This window comes from Triticum urartu, chromosome 5, assembly GCF_003073215.2.
Source record: "Triticum urartu cultivar G1812 chromosome 5, Tu2.1, whole genome shotgun sequence".
Taxonomy (NCBI): Eukaryota; Viridiplantae; Streptophyta; class Magnoliopsida; order Poales; family Poaceae; genus Triticum; species Triticum urartu.
Genome location: NC_053026.1, coordinates 537,101,525 through 537,127,705, shown reverse-complemented (window position 1 = coordinate 537,127,705; position 26,181 = coordinate 537,101,525). Strand labels below are relative to the sequence as shown.

The 26,181-nt window shown below is 44.5% G+C and overlaps 2 protein-coding genes across 5 annotated transcripts; both read left to right on the top strand.

Annotated features, from left to right (window-relative positions):
* Nucleotides 1-619: 619 nt before the first annotated feature.
* On the top strand, nucleotides 620-6,163 carry LOC125510497 (potassium transporter 18-like). 2 transcript variants are annotated; one of them, XM_048675704.1, is made up of 10 exons: nucleotides 620-856; nucleotides 1,220-1,388; nucleotides 1,703-1,928; nucleotides 2,541-2,786; nucleotides 3,565-3,615; nucleotides 3,927-4,184; nucleotides 4,271-4,323; nucleotides 4,498-4,612; nucleotides 4,693-4,947; nucleotides 5,046-6,163. In XM_048675704.1, the coding sequence occupies exons 2-10, from the start codon at nucleotides 1,269-1,271 to the stop codon at nucleotides 6,077-6,079; spliced, it is 2,358 nt and encodes a 785-aa protein (XP_048531661.1). In that variant the 5' UTR covers nucleotides 620-856; nucleotides 1,220-1,268; the 3' UTR covers nucleotides 6,080-6,163. The 2 variants fall into 2 exon arrangements, with proteins under 2 accessions (XP_048531661.1, XP_048531660.1); XM_048675703.1 differs by having other exon boundaries at nucleotides 620-860.
* Nucleotides 6,164-12,758: 6,595 nt separating this feature from the next.
* On the top strand, nucleotides 12,759-17,607 carry LOC125556636 (splicing factor U2af large subunit A-like). Of its 3 annotated transcripts, none has more exons than XR_007305159.1 (11): nucleotides 12,759-12,941; nucleotides 13,596-14,059; nucleotides 14,674-14,742; nucleotides 15,133-15,203; nucleotides 15,318-15,403; nucleotides 15,519-15,539; nucleotides 15,621-15,680; nucleotides 15,771-16,388; nucleotides 16,731-16,869; nucleotides 16,996-17,237; nucleotides 17,326-17,406. XR_007305159.1 is itself a non-coding variant. In XM_048719322.1 (11 exons), exons 1-11 carry the CDS (start codon nucleotides 12,855-12,857, stop codon nucleotides 17,461-17,463), a joined length of 1,818 nt encoding a protein of 605 aa, XP_048575279.1. In that variant the 5' UTR covers nucleotides 12,759-12,854; the 3' UTR covers nucleotides 17,464-17,607. The 3 variants fall into 3 exon arrangements, 2 of the variants coding, with proteins under 2 accessions (XP_048575279.1, XP_048575278.1); XM_048719322.1 differs by having other exon boundaries at nucleotides 13,599-14,059; nucleotides 17,170-17,237; nucleotides 17,326-17,607; XM_048719321.1 differs by having other exon boundaries at nucleotides 17,170-17,237; nucleotides 17,326-17,607.
* Nucleotides 17,608-26,181: the final 8,574 nt, after the last annotated feature.

Sequence of the window (26,181 nt, the reverse complement as noted above, 5' to 3'; positions counted from 1 at the left end):
TCTTATTGCCTCCGATAAGAATCTTGATTAGGTTTCTCTTGTATGTGGTGGCATGATTCATCTCGTGCCAAGTCGTTTTCAAAGACGGTGGTTTAATTATTTGGATCACGATGCGGACAACCGTGTCCGCTAGCATCGGGATCCTATTCGAAACGCCAGTTGTCTTGTCTTACATGATGAACAAGCGAATGACGCACCATCATCATTTTTTTTTCTTCGCAAAGTACCACCATGATCACTTAACTAACAATCTAAGTAGCCATAGACAAGTTAAAATTCCATTATAGTATGCCGAGGTAAGCCGTCACCATGTACAATGACTAACTTGCCGAGACAACCTCTCAAGGATAACAAAACTCGCAAACTCACTAACATGGGTGACATCGACATGGCACAAAAAGAATTCGGTTTTGACTTTTATGCTAAGGTTTGGGTGGATTAACAAACACCCCATACGCTGATGTTGACATTGTGCATGATTTTGACAGCGCTCCTGCCGGTTCCTCGAAAATAAATAAAAATGAAACAAATTTGACAGCGCAATAACAATAAGCCAATCAATGCCTCCCATTTATGCTCCTCGAATTATTGGAGACACGCCGTATAGCGACATGTTCCAAATCATCTCCACTCCTCTCTGCTCCACATCCGAAACTCTGACAGAAAAAGAAAGACTGCGCCGCAAGAAGCAAAACTCCAACTTTTCTCCCCGGCCCTCCCCACACCTGGCGGCGCCCATCCCGCCGGAACCGGCCGAGCTCCTCACCGGCGGCCGCGGCGGCGTCCCTCCGTCCTCGCCGGAACCGGCCGAGCTCATTGCCACGCATGGTTGACGAGGTGTCGCTGGTCCCCTGAGGCAGGTGCTCGCCGTCCCGGCCCCCCGAATCTTTCTCGTGAACAGATTTGAACATCTGGACCTTTCTGGTTGCTTTTGACTGCCTCTGTGCCTTTTGGAACCCTCTGGTCTTCGCCCCGGCCTTGCTCTCCTGTATGTGTATGTATGCAGCTGGAGTCTTGTGCTCGGATTCAAATCTGGAGAACTAATTTGATTGAACATCTGGATTTTTGTGGTTACCTTTGACTGTTTCTGAGCCTCTTGGTCTTGGAACCACATGTTCTCGTTTAGATTCGTAATCAAAATGAGATATGTTGTCGTTGGTGGTCATGTACTCTGTGCAGCAATAGACTGAGATAGTTCTTGACTTCTTGATGCCTGCAGTTTGTGACATACTTCTGCTGCTGATTGACTGGCCTGAAATCTGAACCTCATGGAGACCGTTTCGACGAATGAAGACACCAGCAAGGGGGCGATGTGGGAGCTGGAAAAGAGTCTTGATCAGCCCATGGATGCAGAGGCCGGGAGACTGAGGAATATGTACAGAGAAAAGGTGATTGCTATCATCATCCAAGTATTTGTCAGTTTTCTATATCTGAACCTTAGCCAATAGGATGCAGTATTTTGTTTGACACAATCCATAAAGGTCATGGAACACCTAATGTGCTTTCTTAACAACATGGCTTTAGCATTGAACATCACAGTTTTGTGTTTTGTAGAGCATTCTCCCTGATAATTATCTATATGCTTTGCCTAAGATGCAGAGTCATTTGGTGTCTTTATTTTGAACTTCTGAAAAAAATGAATAGATAAAGTATGCTAAGTAATTTTGTTTTTGCCCTGTTTCCCCCCCTGTTGTATGTGCAGACCTATCCAACAGTTTTGATGCTACAACTAGCTTTCCAAAGCCTTGGTGTGGTGTTTGGAGATTTAGGCACATCGCCTCTTTATGTTTTCTACAACATCTTTCCTGAGAAGATAGAAGACACCGAGCAAATTATTGGGGCACTCTCGCTTATTATCTACTCGCTTACTCTCATTCCACTCGTTAAATATGTTTTTATCGTCTTGAGGGCAAGCGATAATGGCCAAGGTAAGAATTTCTGCCTCAGTTATGGAAATGTTAAACTGTTCATAGCTGGTCCTGGTCTGTCTTATTTGTTTGAGATAATGCAGTAATACATACAGCATGTTCTATGAACATCTGAAGATCACCTGAAAATGAAAAACTAATGTATGGCCATACAGAGGAAATTCTGGTCAAGAGCTTCCTAAAATCCATGCAACATTACAGTTATGTAGGCCTTCTATTGGTTCGGCTCTAAACTTTCTACTGTCCCACATAAAGAGATTTTTCTTAACACTTCGAACAAAAATAAAACTAGTTATCCTTCCCATGTAAAAATAAGTTGGTTTGTATTTAAGTAATCCTATCATCAGAAAAGGCTGATAATAGACAATAAAGCCATCATTCTAAGATGGACCCGTGTTCTTCTGCTTAGTTGCCACAAGTTTTGTCTGTGCGGCTGCCCCAAGTAGGGCACAAAGTTTAGTGTGCCATAGACAATAAGACACATATGTTAGTATAAGACACCATTGCGTTGCACAGACACTCTGCCTAAAATAGGGATGCTTATGAGTTTACTGCTATTTCAGCACCCCTTGTGTTTCTCTGCATCTTCTAATAGCTTTTCTGTAATTTCAGGTGGAACTTTTGCTCTTTATTCATTGCTTTGCCGGCATGCAAAGATAAGCATTATTCCCAATCAACATAAAACCGATGAAGACCTAACAACATACAGCCGTCAGACATATCATGAGAAGTCTCTTGCTGCAAAGATCAAAAGATGGTTAGAGGGGCACCAACTCAGAAAGAATGTCATTCTTATTCTTGTACTTTTTGGTACTTGCATGGCTGTTGGAGATGGAATTCTCACTCCCGCCATATCAGGTGAGTGCATGCATGTTTCATGGAGTATCAGATTTCTCAAAAATGATATTGTTAGGAGAACGGGGAGCTTTCAGCCTGACATGAACCTATCTTTGGCCTACTAAGAATCATATTATATTACCAAAAACCAGAAATATTTGGGAAAAAATGCATGCCAGATATTTATTTGAAGCATATTACACCAATTGGTTTGCAATGAGATGCGAAGCAATTGCATAAACTATTTTCATGATATAAGATGTCATGTATCCAGTACACGACCTGGCAATAATGGCTCTAGGGCTTGCTCGAAGTCACCGTGGCCCCAAGAGCTGCGAAGGCAGCTGCACTCAGGGGCGGAAAGGAGAAAGATTTTGGGAATATTGGTTTATTCTCTGCTTATTTCAACCAGAGGATGTGGCAGCCCTTATGTAAGAGGGCTTGCCCCTAACTCAAGAAACTAATCTTATCTTTCATAACTTACTTGATCCCAATCTCTTAAGTCCTTAACTACCATACTAGTATAAAAATCACAAGCTAGGGAATGATAAACCTGTACAGATAACGATAACGATCCTTGTACATAGCTGCCTGTAGAGTGCTAGATGGAGCATCTGAGATTACCAACTACTCCGTATCATTTTTGTCCACAACAGACAAGTGTTGCTTTACTGATTTCTTTCAATTTTAGCTGTTTTACATATCTTCTTTGTGATGCTTGTAATTCCATAATTCTACTGTTAAGTTTTACCCAATAACCCAAGTGACTTGATATTAACAACTGCTGTACAATTTGCAGTTCTTTCTGCAACTGGTGGAATAAAGGTCGAAGAGCCCAGAATGGGAAATGGTACATGTGCAATTTGAAATTACTACAGTTTTCTGCTTTTATTAGCTTTACCATGTGCATCTCAGAGGAGGATGCCAAAATTTGCAATTGATGTTAATTTAACCAGAACTGTTGATTCCAACTTTAAATAATTCACCATATTCTTTTCTCTGTGTAATGATAAGCTTAACATTCTAACTGTGATTTGAAGCATTGCCTTTTATTGTAGGAACTTTGTAGTGGTGGTGTGCATGGGAACAGTTAATGTTATACAAATAATACCGAGTTAGACCTATGATTAGCTGACTCATTTTATTATTTTCCCATGACAGATGTGGTTGTAATAGTCTCCGTGGTGATACTGATTGGACTGTTCAGTATGCAGCACTATGGCACAGACAAAGTCAGCTGGCTTTTTGCACCAATAGTATTTGTTTGGTTCATACTTATTGGAATCCTGGGGGCTGTAAACATTTATACATATGATAGGTCGGTTCTCAAGGCATTCAATCCTGTTTATGTATATCGTTATTTTAAGCGAGGGAAGACTAGCTGGGCTTCCCTGGGAGGAATTATGCTCAGCATAACAGGTCTGGAATTCTTACCTTATTTCATATGGTGGCTTGTCCTTTTAACCTGGCAATGACCTGACCTGACTGTTTGGCTCATGGTTCAGGGACAGAAGCACTGTTTGCTGACCTTTCATATTTTCCCGTACAAGCTATTCAGGTACCATATGTTGGCTGTGATTGTTCTTCGCTATGCATATTTTAATCTGCATTTTAAGAGGAATGCACTCAGTTTTATTTTGTTAGAGGTTGTAGATCTACCAATATAACTTTCACATGAGTACTTTAATCAGTCAGTTTGCTTGCTAACATCCTTTATCATTTCGAAACGCAGATTGCTTTCACTACGGTTGTGTTCCCATGTCTTCTTTTGCAATATACTGGTCAAGCTGCATATATAGCCATGCACAAAGACAAAGTCTCCCACTCCTTCTATTTTTCTCTTCCAGGTAAAATTCGGACATAGGGAATTCCCCGATTAAGTGATTGCTGTATTGGTTATACATAGTGACACGATTATTTGGCGCAGAGCGTATACTTTGGCCAGCATTTGTCGTTGCAACAGCTGCTGCAATAGTTTCTAGCCAGGCAACCATTTCCGCGACGTACTCAATTATCAAGCAAGCGCTAGCGGTGGGATGCTTCCCCAGGGTGAAGATCATCCATACATCGAAGAAGTATCTTGGCCAGATATACAGTCCTGATATTAATTGGATCCTCATGATTCTCTGTATTGCCGTCACCGCTGGATTCAAGAATCAGTCCCAGATTGCAAATGCTTATGGTAAATGAAATACTTGTATTTTTTTTCTAAAATTTCAGCGGTTGCGATGTGCGTTTCTGCTCTGTTGCTAACATGAGTGTTGCATGCTGCAAAAACAGGTACAGCTGTGATAATGGTCATGCTTGTGACAACATTTCTCATGGTCCCCATAATGCTGCTGGTATGGCGCAGCCATTGGGCCTTGGTCGTCCTCTTCACGGCGCTGTCACTGGTCGTCGAGATCCCGTACTTGACCGCCGTCATGAAGAAGATTGACCAGGGCGGCTGGGTTCCTCTCGTGTTTGCCGCCGCCATCCTCCTCGTCATGTATGTGTGGCATTACGGCACGCTCAAGCGCTACGAGTTCGAGATGCACAGCAAGGTGTCCATGGCGTGGATCCTAGGCCTTGGCCCGAGCCTCGGCCTGGTCCGGGTACCCGGGATAGGTCTGGTGTACACGGAGCTGGCGAGCGGCGTCCCCCACATCTTCTCACACTTCATCACCAACCTCCCGGCGATCCACTCCACCCTGGTGTTCGTCTGCGTCAAGTACCTGCCGGTGTACACAGTGCCGCTGGACGAGCGGTTCCTGGTGAAGCGGATTGGCCCCAAGAACTTCCACATGTTCCGCTGCGTGGCGCGGTACGGCTACAAGGACATCCACAGGAAGGACGACGACTTCGAGAAGATGCTATTCAGCAGCCTGCTGCTCTTCATCCGGCTGGAGAGCATGATGGAGGAGTACTCGGACTCCGATGAGTACAGTGCCCTGGACCAGCAGGAGCTGATCGACGAGGTGAGCAGTGACGCCAGGTCCGCCGCCGACCTCAGCTACGCCTCCCGTGACTCCATCGTGCCGGTGCGCTCCCCGAACCGCCTGGGGGCCATGTCGTCGGCGCAGGCTACAACGGCGACCCCAGGGTTTGAGACCGTGGGCGACGAGGTCGCGTTCCTGAACTCGTGCAGGGACGCCGGGGTCGTGCACATCCTTGGGAACACCGTCATCAGAGCTCGCAGGGACTCGGGGCCACTGAAGAAGCTCGCCATCGACTACCTCTACGCCTTCCTGAGGAAGATCTGCAGGGAGAACAGCGCCATCTTCAATGTTCCCCATGAGAGCCTGTTGAATGTTGGGCAGGTGTTCTATGTGTAGCTAAAGTGGATGTAAATCACTGTGTTTGTGTGTAGATTATTTTACAGGAGAACTCTACAGAAATGATGATTAATTGATTTTACATATCTGGAACATGTAGATTTTAGTACTAATAAAATGGCACATGTAAATTTTAGTAAAAAAAAAGGCAATTTTCAGTGCAGTGCAAATCCAGATACGAATCTGAATCAAATTATGGAATTAAGATGCGAATACATATCATATTATAGTCAACTTGTTACCATCGTATTGCACCAAGGTTTAGGTTTAAAATTTTGATGAAACTTCTTTTGAAATTTTGTGTTATTTTGAGGATCAGCGAAATATTTGCATTTCGTTATAAAACAGCTGGTGCCTTTGAACTTGAATGATATGTAACCCACGCAAAATAAATAAATTGGCGACTTTTCTAATAATTTATTCGCTCGCCTCTACTACTAGGACAAATATAGCCTTCTGTTTTTGGCATCGACAGTGGCGACGACTCAAATCTGCAGAAGTGATGGCGGTGACGACTTCAATCTCTAGGAGCGGAAAGTGCTTGTCCTCTTCGTCTTGGAGTCCGTCTCGTCTTCCTAGGTGTCCTCGTCTCTGGCATGGGCGGGTCGTCAGCTCCAAAGGGGTAGGTACCATAGAACCCCCCTCCTCTGTTAGGTCGTTAGGTAGGGTGCAGGATCAATTTCGCCAGTACGTACTGCAACATCAATTTTGCCAGTAAGTCGGTAATGACGAACAGATGAAGCTAGTTGTTCAGAGAGCAATACTCATAGTTGTTATTTCAGGCTTGGGTCATGTTGGTCCAAAAGAAAGCGGTCCGTCCGAGTGATAAGCCTATGACCCCTTATGGTCCAATGTCAACCCAAGATAGGGCGAATCTGAACTACATCTACAACAAGAACAATGTAGAGACTATGAACATGCTTCGAATGCAAAGATCATCGTTTCCCAAGTTTTTGGAGACGTTTAGGACCAAGGGGCTGCTAAAAGATAATATCCACACACCTATGTGGAAGAGCAAATTTGCTTGTTCCTTCATGTTGTTGGTCGTAATCAGAGATATTCATTATTACTCACAATACATTCAGGAGATCTAGTGAGACCATTTTCAGGTATTTCAAGTAAGTCTTGTATGCTATTGGGGAGCTCATATGAGAGATGATCAAGACACCAATTGGGCAAACTCCTACTAAGAATCACATGAGCCATGTATCCATATTTCAAGGTGAGCAATACTAGTAGTTCATGCCATGGCATGCTCGTATTGTTTTACAGTCACAACAATATGTTTTCATGCCATCACATGATTGTATTGGATGGTACTCATGTGACTGTTAGAGTGTCGATGTCACAAGCTGCATCATACATGGATAAAAGACACTACACAAGCCAGAATGTGCTTCCAGCTGTTGACTTTGATCTAAAGGTCATATATGTCTTAGCTGGCTTGGAAGATTAACCCATGATGCTAACATTCTTGTTGGCGGTAGTTCGATTCTAGCTATGAGATACTGGATATGAATGTCAGCCCGGTGTTCTTTCATCTTTCGGGAAAACCAGATACCATTGAACGAGTTCTCTTCTAGGAACCATCCTAGGGCTGCTGTAGAATTGTTTAATCTCAGACACTCTAGCCTTAAGAGTTATAGTTGAGAGGGCATTTGGAGCTATGAAGAATAAAATTTAAGATCCTATATCAGAAGACCCTCCACCCTTTTTGTTTTTACCCAAGTTAGGCTTGTTCTTGCATGCTACATTCTTCATAACTGGGCCATAGAATGAGGTTGTGACGAGCTTGTGGTAGAGGAGGAATATGTGTTGGTTGATGATGTTGATAGCCACGACCATGATGTAGGGGGACATGACAGTGAAGCTTGAAAGAGCAAAAGATTGGAGTGAATTGAGGCAATATGAACAAATAGAGATAACCCAAGGGTCTGAACACTAGTAAAAAAGGGGCTTTGGTTCGGCCAGAAAAGAGCATTAGTACCGGTTGCATTAGAACCGGAACTAATGTGAGCATTAGTCCCGGTTCGAGCGGCTAGGGCACCGTACAGGCATTACTCCCGGTTCAAATGAGACCTTTAGTCCCGGTTGGTGCCACGAACCGGGACTAAAGGGTGCGATGCCCATTAGTACCGGTTCGTGGCACGAACCGGTACTAATGGTGCAATTTTCAAATCCTACCCCCTGTATCGCCTTTTCAGTTTTGTAAAAAGCAAAAGAAAATGATAAAAACTTCAAAAGTTAAAATCCTTCGAGATGTAGTTATGTTACTATATCTACTAGTTAGGAAAATTTAAAAACTTAAATTTGGACATGTTTTGCAAAATGTGTAGGGAAAATGTAAAACGGCTATAATTTTTGCATACGATGTCAGAAAAAAACGTATAATATATCAAAATGTTTAGCACGAAAATCCGCATCCGATTTTGACCGCCTACGGCCTGTTTTGCAAATTTGTAGAATCCTCAAATTGCAAAAGGAAAAAAAGTTATGCTCAAATTTTAGTTTTTTTAAAAAAATCGTTAAATTTGGTCAAACTATGGTCAAACTACTTATTCAAGAAGTATTAGTGTTACTAAATAATTATTCAAGAATATTAGTGTTACTAAATAATTATTTCGGTTTTTTTGAATTTTGGTCAAATCTGGTCAAAGTGTGGTCAAACTGTGGTCAAACAATGGTCAAACTACTTATTCAAGAAATATTAGTGTTACTAAATAATTATTGTTTTTTAGAACAATAGTTTTAAACTCAAACAGTGAAATGTGTGACTTCGTGCTCAAGCTAAACTCCTGAGGGTTAATAGGATTGACATCTTACTATTGTCAGCAAAACAACAAGTGCAGACTTGAAAACGAGGGAGAATAGAATCTGGAAGTTAAGCGTCCTCAGGCTGGGGGAGTAGGAGGATGGGTGACCGTCCGGGAAGTTAGATGATTTGGAATGATGAGGGGTGATTAGAGATTAAATTGAGCAATGATGAGGGGTGATTAGAGATTATAGGTTAAAATAATTCAGAAATTTGAAAATCGAGAAAAAAATTCAAAAAAAAATTTCAAAAAAAAAATCCTTTATTACCGGTTGTTGTTATCAACCGGGACTAAAGGTGGACCTCCAAGCAGCGGCCACGTGGAGGGCCTTCAATCCCGGTTCATATAAGAACCGGGATCAAAGAGGGGACCTTTAGTAACGACCCTTTAGTCCCGGTTCCAGAATCGAGACTAAAGGCCCTTATGAACCGGGACAAAAGGCCCTTTTTTCTACTAGTGGAAAAAAAAGAAGCAGCAACAAGGGAAGAAGATTGAGGATGGATTTCCCCCTAGTTTGACTTGACATTGATTAACTTTTCCCTAATGAGCCATATGTAGTGTTAATTTCTTTTGCAACTTTTTAGTAGTTAGGATAAACCGTCATTTATTTACTAGTCAGGGCAAAATTGATGTTTATTTCGTACCGTTTATGTACTGTAATATATGGTAAGGTCACTACTAGGGAGACCACAACATAGGTCGTGTATAACCAAACATAATGTTTTGCGTGTTGAGAGAACTGCTGCCAACCAAACGCCAAGTATCAAACTACTCAGTGGTCGAAGGCAGGCTAACAAACAAACTATGTGTAGAAAATGACTTAGTTAGGCTCAACTCAGCTAAAATATCTTTCCCTTATAATAAAGTAAGGAGTGCTTCTGGTGGTCCATCAAGTAATTTTGCACAAAACCCACTGTATTTTCTATGAATCAACCCGCACTACACACTTAAGTCAGGGGGAAATATCTGGTGCACCAGAGCTTGTGGTGCTACCGGTGCACCAAACTCATATTGTCCTTTTACAATGTTAAAAAAGTTCTGAAAAAATTTAGCACACTCACACAACATCAATGTAGGTTGTCACAAAAATTTAAGTCAAAATTTGAAACATAACTCGAAAAATGGAAATGACAAATTCAACACTAAATAATACATAGCATAACTTGGGTTTAGATTTGGCCCATTATCATACTGATGTCAAATTTGTCATTTTTGTATCTCAAAAAATATTACAAAATTTTATACAAAATTTTGTGACATCATGCATTGATGTTGTGTTAACATGCTAGATGTTTTTCATTTTAAAAAAAATATTCTATGGCATCCGGTGCACCGGTAGCACCACAAGTGCGGGTGCACCAGATACATTCTCTTTAAGTCAGAGCCGAACCGTTATTTTGCATTTTTTTGGAACCCCCCGACTTTTTAGGTTATTCACCCGCCGTTATTTTGTATTTTTTTTGGAACCCCCCGACTTTTTAGGTTATTCACCCGCCGATCATATTTAAGTCAAACATATTTTAAAAAAAATTATCCATATCTTTTAAACCTTAACTCTGATTTTAATATTTTATATATGAAATTTGATTAGAAAAATGTGAAGAATATAATATAATTTGATTGAGGATGGACTTCCCCCTAGTTTGACTTGACATTGATTAACTTTTCCCTAACGGGCCATATGTAGTGTTAATTTCTTTTGCAATTTTTTAGTAGTTAGGATAAACCGTCATTTATTTACTAGTCAGGGCAAAATTGATGTTTATTTCGTACAATTTATGTATTGTAATGTGTGGTAAGGTCACTACTAGGGAGACCACAACATAGGTCGTGTATAACCAAACATCATGTTTTGTGCGTTGAGAGAACTGCTGCCAACCAAACGCCAAGTATCAAACTGCTCAGTGGTCGAAGGCAGGCTAGCAAACTATGTGTAGAAAATGACTTAGTTAGGCTCAACTAAGCTAAAATATCTTTCCCTAATAATAAAGTAAGGAGTGCTTCTGGTAGTCCATCATGTAATTTTGCACAAAACCTCCTGTATTTTCTGTGAATCAACCCGCACTACACACTTAAGTCAGGGGAAAATATCTGGTGCACCGGAGCTTGTGGTGCTATCGGTGCACCAAACTCATATTGTCCTTTTACAATGTTTAAAAAGTTCTGAAAAAAATTTGGCACACTCACACGACATCAATGTAGGTTGTCACAAAAATTTAAGTCAAAATTCGTAACATAACTCGAAAAACGGAAATGACATAACTTGGGTTTAGATTTGGCCCATTATCACACTGATGTCAAATTTGTCATTTTTGTATCTCAAAAAATATTTCAAAATTTTATACATAATTTTGTGACATCATGCATTGATGTTGTGTTAACATGCTAGATTTTTTTCAAAATTTTTAAAAATATTCTATGGCATCCGGTGCACCGGTAGCACCACAAGTGCGGGTGCACCAGATACATTCCCCTTAAGTCAGAGCCGAACCGTTATTTTGCATTTTTTTGGAACCCCTGACTTTTTAGGTTATTCACCCGCGGATCATATTTAAGTCAAACATATTTTTAAAAAAATTATCCATATCTTTTAAACCTTAACTCCGATTTTAACATTTTATATATGAAATTTGATTAGAAAAATGTGAAGAATATAATATGATGTTATTTTCACTTATTAAATATTTTTAAATAAGGATTTTGGAAGCAAATTATAATTATATAGCGCACAGTCCGTTTTTCTTTCATATCAACGACGATGATTGCAAATAAATATCCATTAAAACCATATAAAAACTAAAGAAAATTTCTCACCCCCCTCCCGCGAGAGAGAGAGAGAGAGACCTTAAGATTAAGCACATTCAAACATGTTTTGGTTTGTGTGAACATTGTGCCCACCGCCAGCGAGGGTGAGAAAAGGATAAGCGGCAAAACAAATGTGATGCCCCCCTAAAACAAAGGACATGGACTTATTGTGGTCTTGACTGATGTTTATAGGTTAAATGTGTGTGCTATTTTTTCTTCCATTGCAACGCACGGGCTATTAAAGATAATGAAACCTACCAAATGCATCCAAAAAAAGTAGCTGCACACGTTTTAGGAAAAGTCAACTATAGAAAGCAAGCGCGGTGTGCAATATAGTTGGGCTCGCCCGTACGATAATCCACTCCTGTGTCCGGGCTTAGATGAGCCCGGTGAATAGTTCCATGATTAAAAATAGAAAAAAAAATCAAAAATTTTATGGGAAGATGTTTGAGTGCATGATGTCCGTGTAAAATTTCATCCGGTTTGGACATTTGTGGAGCTTATGACGAGAAATTCACCCTGAACAGTCCATCAACAGTAACAATACATATAGCCGAGTTTTGTCTTTTTTGTCGCACGCTTCTTAAATGTCCAAACACCATCAAAATTTACACGTACATCACGCACACAAGCATCTTGCTTAGAAATTGTTTTTCTTTTTTGAACTTTTTTTTCTATTTTTTGTGATTTTGCCCGGGCTCATAAGAGCCCGGGTGCTGAAAACGCCGCGCTCCCACCCGGTAGGCAACTTAAATTACACTCACCTGTAGAAATTTCTGTCTGAAATGTTCGGTCTGAGCAAATAAGCGAAGAAGCAGGGATGGCATGGAGATGCCGTGAAACCGTGTAGAAATCATGGGGGGCACCCTCACAAATCAGAATTCCGCTCTCCCAGAATTTGAAATTCGGCGTCGGTTCGAACCGGGATAGCGCGTACGACGGCACGGGTCAAAGTCAAAATCAACGGGCGAACCGCCTCCGGAACCGACCTGGGCCGTGTCCGAGTCCCGGGCCCGCACGTCAGCCACCCCCGCCCCCCTATATACCTCGCCCCCTCCCTCTCCGATCCAACCAATCGACAAGAGCCCGTCGCGCACGAACCGACCCGAAGCCGCCGCCGCCAGCACCGCACGGAACCGACGCGCCGCACCGAACCCATGGCCGAGCACGACGCGCCCCCCGAGTCCGGCGCCGCGAGGTCCCCGCCGGCCAAAAAGCGCGGCGGCGACGCCCGCTCCCCCCAGGTGAGGACCGCTCGCCCGCCCGCCCGATCGATCGGCGCGTCTGTCTTCGTCTCTCTGTTTATTATTTTTCGCGCTTAGGGCCGGGGGAATTCGCCGGAGGACAGGGGGTTTGGGCAGGGCGCCGGCTCGAACCAGTTCGGTTGCTAGGTAGATTGCCGCGCGCGTCAATGTTCGGTCGCGGATTCGAGGCTGGTCGGATTTTAGTTTCAGTTTCTCCCCGAATCGGTGCTACTGCTGGATTGTGCTTTTAGTTGCGCTCCCCCGAATAAGATTTTCGATTATCTAGACGCATTGGGGGGACGCATGGTTTTTTGGGATAGGGCTGGTTCGGAATGGCTCGGCTTTTAGCTTCCTGCGCCGCGTTCAGTTGCGAGTTCGGATTCAAGTTTCGCACCCCAAATCAGTGCTGGACCGTGTTTTCAGTTCTGGGCTGCGCCCTTGAAACCTGAATTCGGGCGTGTTTTGATGCTCTAGATGCATTGGGTTGGTGATGATGGGATTCCAAGTCCAGGAGCATGTAGTTTTTGTTTGTTTTGTCACGTGTGATGTGACTAGCAGGCTTGGTAGTTATAAGTAGGAAGTATGTTTATCATACTAGCAGGCCCTGATTTTTTTTTAAATACATCTGACGGAGGAATTCATGTTCTTTTCCAGCAGGATGCGCAGCCTTTGAGTTCCAGAGACCGGGTCAGGGAGCGTGATGAGGACAAGGACAGGGAGCGCCACAGGCGCCACGGGGAAGACCGAGAGAGGTACCGGGACAGGGAGAGTGTCCGTGAACGCGGTGAAGGGAGCAGGGATCGTGAGCGCCACCATCGCGACCACCGTGAAGAGAGCAGGGATCGTGAGCGCCACCGTCGCGAGCACCGTGAAGAGAGCAGGGATCGCGAGCGCCACCATCGCGAGCACCGTGAAGGGAGCAGGGATCGCGAGCGCCACCATCGCGAGCACCGTGAAGGGAGCAGGGATGGTGAGCGCCACCATCGCGACCACCGTGAAGGGAGCAGGGATCGTGAGCGCCACCATCGCGACCACCGTGAAAGGAGTGAGAGAAGGGAGCACCGTGACCGTTCCGATGACCGTGACTACCGCCGGAGCTGTGATCGTGACGCCGAAAGGTACCTGGTTCTTGATTTCTGTGATGTGTCTTATGCATTTTGTTGCATTAATTGATTCCAGCATTGTGTGCTTTTAATTGACTGCTGGCTAAATATGTTGAGACCTATTCATCCTTGTGCTTAGTAGGGAGACGTTTTTATTTTCTGAAAAATTGGCAAGGTGTATCATTTGGTTTAGGGTAGATGTTTTTTGAGTTTTCTAATTTTATCTACAGAAATTATTCACTGTACTATATGGTTCTACACCATTAACATAGTTATTAAACTGTACATGGACAGCCCCACATGTCATTTCATGAATTACAGGACTGGTAAATGTAGGCAACTTTGCTGCTGTATAACCATCTGGTAGCTGCAATGTTTTCTAGTTGGTTGGTGCTGTATGCAGTGGCGATCTTTACTTAGCAAAGCAAAACAGTAATTATAATAGTGATAAGAGTCATGAACTAATTATAATATCTGCTTAACTTTTTTCTTGACGCAAATGAATTAGGTTTCCCTTGAAGTGTTGATGTGCAAACAATTCTGTATTTCTAAGCACATTTGCAAACCAGAAAATATCCTATGCAGATTACTCTCTTAAAAAAAGTCTGATCTATGTTGTGATAATGCAGAAGGGACCGTGATAGAGATGGCCACAGAAGGCATCGCTCCCACTCCCGCTCCCGTTCGGAGAGTCAGAGGTATGTGCTGGATGCCATCCAAAGCTTATTATTTGTATTTTGGCAGTTTGTACTGTTCATATTAAGTTTGCTTGTTTCCTCTGAGTAAGACAATTGACATGTGTTTGGTATGGGTTAGTTTTTTTTTTTGTATTGTTCGTAAGTTGACATAATGTACCATGGATGATATCCGCAAATTTGAACTCCCTTGATTTGGTTTCTTGCTGTACCATGGATGATATTTGCCAATACCCCATTTAGTTGACGCAGGTGTCTAGTCTTGCCTGATTTATCTTTATTATATGTATATATATATATATATATATATATATATTATTGGCCGCCTTTAGTTTTCTTACGGCAATCTTCATTTGCTGAATCGCTTACTAATGTCTTCCTGTATTGAAACAGCAAACGCATGAGTGGATTTGACCAGGCACCATCAGAAGCCATTCCTATACTCGCTCCCACTGCAACCCCAGGTATGTGGTGACAGAAAATGTTGTATGATGCCTTACAATAAATAATAACTGATGTTTGAATGTCTCTATTCTAATAATTCATGTTATTAACAATTCTCTGTTGATGCATTGCAGTTCAGCTACCTGAACTTCCTGCTGCTAATCCTGGGATGTTTCCGAACATGCTCCCAAACTTGGTCAATGTACCTGCCCTAGGACAGGTGACTACTGTGCTCCTTTTAAGATTCATTGTAGCTAGTACTCAAATCATGGATAACTGCCTCTGATCTATTACTAATTCTTTCTTCTCTTTGCATCGATCCACTTGCTATGCAGCCACTAGCCATGACACAACAGGTATGTTTGAGTTTTTTTCTGTGTGCTTGAGATCTATCTTGTTCTGTGATGCATAATCATGTCTGACCACTCTTTTCTTAGGCTACTCGGCATGCTCGTCGTGTTTATGTCGGTGGACTTCCTCCAATCGCCAATGAACAGGTAATTGCCTTGAGTAACTTGTTAGTTATTTCTTGGCATCTCTTTCTCTGTTCGCAGTCCGTGCTAAGTATTTTGTTCTTCTTTCTGCAGACGGTTGCTGTATTCTTCAATCAAGTTATGGCTGCTATCGGAGGAAACACATTTGCTCTAGGTCATGCAGTTGTTAATGTATACATAAACCACGACAAGAAATTTGCTTTTGTTGAGATGAGGTCTGTGGAGGAAGCAAGCAATGCAATGGCCTTGGATGGTATAATGTTTGAGGGAGCACCAGTGAAAGTTAGGAGGCCGACAGACTACAATCCTTCCCAGGCAGCTGCATTGGGTCCGAGCCAGCCGAACCCCAACCTCAATCTCGCTGCTGTTGGCTTGACACCTGGAGCAGGTGGAGGTTTAGAAGGCCCTGACCGCATTTTTGTGGGTGGTCTACCCTACTACTTCACAGAGGCTCAAGTGCGGGAGTTGCTTGAAACTTTTGGACCTCTTCGTGGATTTGACATTGTGAAGGATAAGGAAACTGGCAACTCGAAGGGATATGCCTTCTGTTTGTACAAGGATGTGACTGTCACCGACATTGCCTGTGCTGCTCTGAATGGTATCCAGTTGGGTGACAGGACTCTCACAGTCAGGCGAGCAAACCAAGGAGCAGAACCTAGGCCAGAGCAAGAAAACATCCTCCTGCAGGCACAGCAAGAGGCGCAAATGAAGGTACGACTTTATTATACTCCCTCCATTCCACAATGTAGTGCTTCCTTTATCCTCGTGCTTCAACTTTGACCGTAAATTTAACTACCAAGATCGATTGCGGCGGGAGCAAAAGTTATATCAGTGAATTCGTATTCGAAAGAAGTTTTTAATTATGTATTTTTTTCTCCTACCGCAGTCGGTCTTGTTCGTTAAATTTATGGTCAAAGTTTGACCTCGGGAAGCGCGGGCGCACTATATTTTGGAATGGAGGGAGTAGTTCTTAAAAGACATGATCTTATAAAATGAACAATTAGTTTATGAATATAGCCTTCCACTTTCTGACTCTGTTTGCTTTCTGAGCAGAGACTCGTGTATGAAGTCGGCGGAGCCCTAGCGACAAAGGTGGTATGCCTGACCCAGGTGGTTTCAGCAGATGACCTTAGAGATGATGAGGAATACAATGACATACTGGAAGACATGACGCTAGAAGGACACAAATATGGTAAACCATCATGCGGCCCTTACTCCAAGCTCTAACACGATCTGTTTTATCAATGTGTTTGCCTCTTTGCTCAGCTACTGAATCAGTTTTCTTCTGTGTTTTTCTTTTTGTGTGTCTGTTTTGTAGTGCCACATAGTACCATTGCCGAGTCTTTTATAATCCGACCTCATGCGAAACTTGCAATCGGGCCTAAACTTACAGAAGACACTAATCTTTTTCACTTGGATTTGACTAACCATATGTTTTCTTCTCTTCCTTTTTGTCACGTGCATGTGTGTTCTTACTGATTAACGTGGACAGGTAACCTGGTGCAAGCTGTGATCCCACGACCCCATCCCAGCGGTGATCCTGTCGCTGGAGTTGGCAAGGTGAGTCCTTACTTCTGTGCTATTCAGCATCTTTCACCGATTTTGCTCACCAAAATTTATCCATTCTGATTCTGGGTCTGCATTGCAGGTGTTTTTGGAGTATGCCGATGTGGAGAGCTCGGCCAAGGCAAGGATCGGGATGCATGGGAGGAAGTTCGACGGGAAGGAGACGGTCGCCGTGTTCTACCCCGAGAACAAGTTCGCTGAAGGCGACTACGACTATTAGACGATATATATTCAGCAGCGTAGTTGGTGTTGCCTTTATATGTAGTTTAAGCTTGTCGAAATACTGTCAGTGTGATATATTCAGATTTCGGATACCTTTACTTGGCACTTTGTTATTATGACTGTGGCATCGTATAACCAAACATATACTGCATCGACCCGTCAAAAAAAAAAAATACATACACTGCCTCGAGGTCTGGTTTCCATTTTTTTTCTTTCCACTCTTGGAAATGTTATTAGAGCATCTTCAACAGCCGTGCAACGCACCACGCGCTAAAAGTCACGATACAGTGTCGGGTTAGCCAGCTTTTACGTGCGGCGATGCGATGGCTCCAGCGGCCGCCGCAAATTAAAGCGTGCCCACGCCGCTCTAGCAGGCGCGCTATATTTCATCAGTTTTTTCTACTATGATTCGATACATTAAATTGGTTTCGTAGATAGTTCTACTACTACTCGTCCGACTCAGACTTTGTCTCGGTGATGTTCTCCTCTGACGTCAGAGCGTAGGCGTCAAGGAACCGCTCGTCGCTGGAGTTCTAGGAGGACGCATCTCCTAGCGCTTCGTTGTATTTAGCGACCGTCTTTCGTGTTCGCTTGTCCTTGCGATAGTTGGCTCGCTCCTCCCTCCTCTTCGCCCTCTTTTGGGTGAAGAACTGTTCCTCGTTGGTGTCTTTCGAGAAGCGATGGCTCCACAACGCAATGGCTTGCTCGTCCATCTCGGCCAGCCTGAGACAATGCTCCCGCCTCCGGTGCTTGCGACGATCCTCGTCGATGAGAAGCCGCGGGAAAGGCGCCAACTCCTGTGCGCGCTCCCGCGTCGCCACGTCGGCGAAGTTCATGTCCTGACGGGACTGCAGGAGGCGCCACGCCGCAGCGTCGTCCGCGCGGGCGCCCTCCTGGGCGGCGTCGAAGGTTCCGAGACGGAGCTGCATGCCGCCGGCCGACCGAATCTCGGCGGAGTAGGTGCCGGACGGACGCATGCGGACGCCGCGGTAGCCCGTACCTCCTCGGCGGTGAGGCGCGTGTTGGGGAACGTTGCAGAAAACAAAAAAATTTCCTACGGTTTCACCAAGATCCATCTATGAGTTCATCTAACAACGAGTGATCGGATGCATCTACATACCTTGTAGATCGCGTGCGGAAGCGTTTAAAGAACGGGGATGAGGGAGTCGTACTCGACGTGATCTAAATCACCGAAGATCCTAGCGCCGAACGGACGGCACCTCCGCGTTCAACACACGTACGGTCAGCGTGACGTCTCCTCCTCCTTGATCCAGCAAGGGGAAGGAGAGGTTGAGGAAGATGGCTCCAGCAGCAGCACGACGGCGTGGTGGTGGTGGAGAAGCAGTACTCCGACAGGGCTTCACCGAGCTCTATGGAGGAGGAGGAGGTGTTGGAGGGGAGAGGGAGGCGCCAGGGGCAAGGGTGCGGCTGCCCTCCCTCCCCCCCTCTATATATAGGGTCCCCAAGGGGGGGGGGGCGCCGGCCCTGGAGATCCAATCTCCCAAGGGGGCGGCGGCCAAGGGGGGTTGAGTGCCCCCCAAGGCAAGTGGGGCGCCCCCCACCCTAGGGTTCCCAACCCTAGGCGCAGGGGGAAGGCCCAAAGGGAGGTGCACCAGCCCACTAGGGGCTGGTTCCCCTCCCACTTCAGCCCATGGGGTCCTCCGGAATAGGTGGCCCCACCCGGTGGACCCCCGGGACCCTTCCGGTGGTCCCGATACAATACCGGTGACCCCGAAACTTGTCCCGATGGCCGAAATAGCACTTCCTATATATAATTCTTTACCTCCGGACCATTCCAGAACCCCTTGTGACGTCCGGGATCTCATCCGGGACTCCGAACAACTTTCGGGTTACTGCATATTCATATCCCTACAACCCTAGCGTCACCGAAACTTAAGTGTGTAGACCGTACGGGTTCGGGAGACATGTAGACATGACCGAGATGGCTCTCCGGTCAATAACCAACAGCGGGATCTGGATACCCATGTTGGATCCCACACATGCTCCTCGATGATCTCATCGGATGAACCACGATGTCGAGGATTCAAGCAACCCCGTATACAATTCCCTTTGTCAATCGGTACGTTACTTGCCCGAGATTCGATCGTCGGTATCCCAATACCTCGTTCAATCTTGTTACCGGCAAGTCACTTTACTCGTACCGTAATGCATGATCCCGTGACCAGACACTTGGTCACTTTGAGCTCATTGTGATGATGCATTACCGAGTGGGCCCAGAGATACCTCTCCGTCATACGGAGTGACAAATCCCAGTCTTGATCCGTGTCAACCCAACAGACACTTTCGGAGATACCCGTAGTATACCTTTATAGTCACCCAGTTACGTTGTGACGTTTGGTACACCCAAAGCACTCCTACGGTATCCGGGAGTTACACGATCTCATGGTCTAAGGAAAAGATACTTGACATTGGAAAAACTCTAGCAAACGAACTATACGATCTTGTGCTATGTTTAGGATTAGGTCTTGTCCATCACATCATTCTCCTAATGATGCGATCTCGTTATCAATGACATCCAATGTCCATAGTCAGGAAACCATGACTATCTGTTGATCAACGAGCTAGTCAACTAGAGGCTTACTAGGAACATGTTGGTGTCTATTTATTCACACATGTATTACGATTTCCGGATAATACAATTATAGCATGAATAAAAGACAATTATCATGAACAAGGAAATATAATAATAATGCTTTTATTATTGCCTCTAGGACATATTTCCAATAGTCTCCCACTTGCACTAGAGTCAATAATCTAGTTACATTGTGATGAATCGAACACCCATGGAATTCTGGTGTTGATCATGTTTTGCTCTAGGGAGAGGTTTAGTCAACGGATCTGCTACATTCAGGTCCGTATGTACTTTACAAATATCTATGTCTTCATCTTGAACATTTTCATGAATGGAGTTGAAGCGACGCTTGATGTGGCTGGTCTTCTTGTGAAACCTGGGCTCCTTGGCAAGTGCAATAGCTCCAGTGTTGTCACAGAAGAGTTTGATTGGCCCCAACGCATTGGGTATGACTCCTAGGTCGGTGATGAACTCCTTCACCAAATTGCTTCATGCGCTGCCTCCGAGGCTGCCATGTACTCCGCTTCACATGTAGATCCCGCCACGACGCTCTGCTTGCAACTGCACCAGCTTACTGCCCCACCATTCAAAATATACACGTATCCGGTTTGTGACTTAGAGTCATCCAGATCTGTGTCGAAGCTAGCGTCGACGTAACCCTTTACGACGAGCTCTTCGTCACCTCCATAAACGAGAAACATTTTCTTAGTCCTTTTCAGGTACTTCAGGATATTCTTGACCGCTGTCCAGTGTTCCTTGCCGGGATTACTTTGGTACCTACCTACCAAACTTACAGCAAGGTTTACATCAAGTCTGGTACACAACATGGCATACATAATAGAACCTATGGCTGAGGCATAGGGGATGACACTCATCTCTTCTATATCTTCTGCCGTGGTCGGACATTGAGCTGAGCTCAATTTCACACCTTGTAATACAGGCAAGAACCCCTTCTTAGACTGATTCATATTGAACTTCTTCAATATCTTATCAAGGTATGTGCTTTGTGAAAGACCTATGAGGCGTCTTGATCTATCTCTATAGATCTTGATGCCTAATATATATGTAGCTTCTCCAAGGTCCTTCATTGAAAAACTCTTATTCAAGTAGGCCTTAATGCTGTCCAAGAGTTCTATATCATTTCCCATCAAAAGTATGTCATCTACATATAATATGAGAAATGCTACAGAGCTCCCACTCACTTTCTTGTAAACGCAGGCTTCTCCATAAGTTTGCGTAAACCCAAACACTTTGATCATCTCATCAAAGCGAATGTTCCAACTCCGAGATGCTTGCACCAGCCCATAAATCGAGCGTTGGAGCTTGCACACCTTGTCAGCATTCTTAGGATCGACAAAACCTTCCGGCTGCATCATATACAATTCTTCCTTAAGGAAACCATTAAGGAATGCCGTTTTGACGTCCATTTGCCATATCTCATAATCATAGAATGCGGCAATTGCTAACATGATTCGGACGGACTTTAGCTTCGCTACCGGTGAGAAAGTCTCATCGTAGTCAACCCCTTGAACTTGCCGATAACCCTTAGCGATAAGTCGAGCTTTATAGATGGTAACATTACCATCCGCGTCTGTCTTCTTCTTAAAAATCCATTTATTTTCTATGGCTCGCCGCTCAACGGGCAAGTCAGTCAAAGTCCATACTTCGTTTTCATACATGGATCCTATCTCGGATTTCATGGCTTCTAGCCATTTGTCGGAATCCGGGCCCGCCATCGCTTCTTCATAGTTCGAAGGTTCACCGTTGTCTAACAACATGATTTCCAAGACAGGGTTGCCGTACCACTCTGGTGCGGACTTGTGGACCTACGAAGTTCAGTAGCAACTTGATCTGAAGTTTCATGATCATCATCATTAACTTTCTCTCTAGTCGGTGCAGGCACCTCAGGAACATTTTCTTGAGTTGCGCCATTTTCCGGTTCAAGAGGTAATACTTCATCAAGTTCTACTTTCCTCCCACTTACTTCTTTCGAGAGAAACTCCTTCTCTAGAAATGATCCATTCTTGGCAACAAAGATCTTGCCTTCGGATCTGAGGTAGAAGGTATACCCAATAGTTTCTTTAGGGTATCCTATGAAGACGCATTTTTCTGACTTGGGTTCGAGCTTTTCAGGTTGAAGTTTCTTGACATAAGCATCGCATCCCAAACTTTTAGAAACGACAGCTTAGGTTTTTTCCCGAACCATAATTCATACGGTGTCGTTTCAACGGATTTCGACGGAGCCCTATTTAAAGTGAATGCGGCAGTCTCTAAAGCATAGCCCCAAAATGATAGCGGTAAATCGGTAAGAGACATCATAGATCGCACCATATCTAACAGAGTGCGATTACGACGTTCGGACACACCATTACGCTGAGGTGTTCCAGGCGGCGTTAGTTGTGAAACTATTCCACATTTTCTTAAGTGTGTGCCAAATTCGTGACTCAAGTATTCTCCTCCACGATCTGATCGCAAGAACTTGATTTTCCTGTCATGTTGATTCTCAACCTCGCTCTGAAATTCCTTGAACTTTTCAAAGGTCTCAGACTTGTGTTTCATTAAATAGACATACCCATATCTACTCAAGTCATCAGTGAGGGTGAGAACATAACGATAGCCACCGCGAGCCTCAACACTCATTGGACCGCACACATCAGTATGTATGATTTCCAATAAGTTGGTTGCTCGCTTCATTGTTCCTGAGAACGGAGCTTGGTCATTTTACCCATGAGGCATGGTTCGCACGTGTCAAATGATACGTAATCAAGAGACTCTAAAAGTCCATCCGCATGGAGCTTCTTCATGCGTTTGACACCTATATGACCAAGGCGGCAGTGCCACAAGTATGTGGGACTATCATTATCAATCTTACATCTTTTGGTATTCACACTATGAATATGTGTAGCATTACGCTCGAGATTCATTAAGAATAAACCATTCACCATCGGAGTATGACCATAAAACATATCTCTCATATAAATAGAACAACCATTATTCTCGGATTTAAATGAGTAGCCATCTCATATTAAATGAGATCCTAATACAATGTTCATGCTCAAACTTGATACTAAATAACAATTATTGAGGTTCAAAACTAATCCCGTAGGTAAATGTAGAGGTAGCGCGCCGACGGCGATCACATCGACCTTGAAACCATTCTCGACACGCATCGTCACCTCGTCCTGCGCCAGTCTCCGTTTATTCCGCAGCTCCTGCTTTGAGTTACAAATGTGAGCAACTGCACCGGTATCAAATACCCAAGAGCTACTACGAGTACTGGTAAGGTACACATCAATTACATGTATATCACATATACCTTTCGTGATGCCGGCCTTCTTGTCCGCTAAGTATTTGGGGCAGTTCCGCTTCCAGTGACCACTTCCCTTGCAATAAAAACACTCAGTCTCGGGCTTGGGTCCATTCTTTGGCTTCTTCCCGGCAGCTTGCTTGCCGGGCGCGGCAACTCCCTTGCCGTCCTTCTTGAAGTTTTTCTTACCCTTGCCTTTCTTGAACTTAGTGGTTTTATTCACCATCAACACTTGATGTTCCTTTCTGACTTCTACCTTTGCTGATTTTAGCATTGCAAATACTTCAGGAATGGTCTTTTCCATCCCCTGCATATTGAAGTTCATCACAAAGCTCTTGTAACTCGATGGAAGCGACTGAAGGATTCTGTCAATGACCGCGTCATCCGGGAGATTAACTCCCAGCTGAGTCAAGAGGTTATGTAACCCAGACATAGTGAGTATGTGCTCACTGACAGAACTATTTTCCTCCATCTTACAGCTGAAGAACTTGTCGGAGACTTCATATCTCTCGACCCGGGCATGGGCTTGAAAAACCATTTTAAGCTCTTCGAACATCTCGTATGCTCCGTGTCTCTCAAAACGCTTTTGGAGCCCCGGCTCTAAGCTGTAAAGCATGCCGCACTGAACGAGGGAGTAATCGTCGGAACGTGTCTGCCAAGCGTTCATAACGTCTTGTTCTGCAGGGAGGACAGGTGCTTCACCTAGCGGTGCTTGTAGGACATAATCTTTCTTGGCAGCTATGAGGATGATCCTCAGGTTCTGGACCCAGTCCGTATAGTTGCTGCCATCGTCTTTCAGCTTGGTTTTCTCTAGGAACGCGTTGAAGTTGAGGACAACGTTGGCCATTTGATCTACAAGACATATTGTAAAGGTTTTAGACTAAGTTCATGATAATTAAGTTCATCTAAATCAAATTATTCAATGAACTCCCACTTAGATAGAAATCCCTCCAGTCATCTAAGTATAACATGATCCGAGTTAACTAGGCCGTGTCCGATCATCACGTGAGACGGACTAGTCAACATCGGTGAACATCTTCATGTTGATCGTATCTTCTATACGACTCATGCTCGACCTTTCGGTCTTCTGTGTTCCGAGGTCATGTCTGTACATGCTAGGCTCGTCAAGTTAACCTAAGTGTTTGCATGTGTAAATCTGTCTTACACCTGTTGTATGTGAACGTTGGAATCTATCACACCCGATCATCACGTGGTGCTTCAAAACAACGAACTGTCGCAACGGTGCACAGTTAGGGGGAACACTTTCTTGAAATTATTATGAGGGATCATCTTATTTACTACCATCGTTCTAAGTAAACAAGATGCAAAAACATGATAAACATCACATGCAATCAAATAATAATAGAGACATGATATGGCCAATATCACATAGCTCCTTTGATCTCCATCTTGGGGCTCCATGATCATCTTGTCACCGGCATGACACCATGATCTCCATCATCATGATCTCCATCATCGTGTCTCCATGAAGTTGCTCACCAACTATTACTTCTACTACTATGGCTAACACGTTTAGCAATAAAGTAAAGTAATTTACATGGCGTTTCTCAATGACACGCAGGTCATACAAAAAATAAAGACAACTCCTATGGCTCCTGCCGGTTGTCATACTCATCGACATGCAAGTCGTGATTCCTATTACAATGACATGAACATCTCATACATCACATATATATCATTCATCATTCATCACAACTTTGGCCATATCACATCACAAAACACTTGCTGCAAAAACAAGTTAGACGTCCTCTAATTGTTGTTGCAAGTTTTACGTGGCTGCAATAGGGTTCTAGCAAGAACGTTTTCTTACCTACGTGAAAGCCACAACGTGATTTGTCAACTTCTATATACCCTTCATAAGGACCCTTTTCATCGAATCCGCTCCAACTAAAGTGGGAGAGACAGACACCCGCCAGCCACCTTATGCAACTAGTGCATGTTAGTCGGTGGAACCGGTCTCACGTAAGCGTATGTGTAAGGTTGGTCCGGGCCGCTTCATCCCACAATACCGCTGAAGCAAAATAAGACTAGTAGCGGCAAGAAAGTTGACAACATCTACGCCCACAACAAATTGTGTTCTACTCGTGCAAAGAGAACTATGCATAGACCTAGCTCATGATGCCACTGTTGGGGAACGTTGCAGAAAACAAAATTTTTTTCTACGGTTTCACCAAGATCCATCTATGAGTTCATCTAGCAACGAGTGATCGGATGCATCTACATACCTTGTAGATCGTGTGCGGAAGCGTTCAAAGAACGGGGATGAGGGAGTCGTACTCGACGTGATCCAAATCACCGAAGATCCTAGCGCCGAACGGACGGCACCTCCGCGTTCAACACACGTACGGTCAGCGTGACGTCTCCTCCTTCTTGATCCAGCAAGGGGAAGGAGAGGTTGAGGAAGATGGCTCCAGCAGCAGCACGACGGCGTGGTGGTGGTGGAGAAGCAGTACTCCGACAAGGCTTCGCCGAGCTCTATGGAGGAGGAGGAGGTGTTGGAGGGGAGAGGGAGGCGCCAGGGGCAAGGGTGCGGCTGCCCTCCCTCCCCCCTCTATATATAGGGTCCCCAAGGGGGGGGGGACGCCGGCCCTGGAGATCCAATCTCCCAAGGGGGCGGCGGCCAAGGGGGGTTGAGTGCCCCCCAAGGCAAGTGGGGCGCCCCCCACCCTAGGGTTCCCAACCCTAGGCGCAGGGGGAAGGCCCAAAGGGGGGCGCACCAGCCCACTAGGGGCTGGTTCCCCTCCCACTTCAGCCCATGGGGCCCTCCGGAATAGGTGGCCTCACCCGGTGGACCC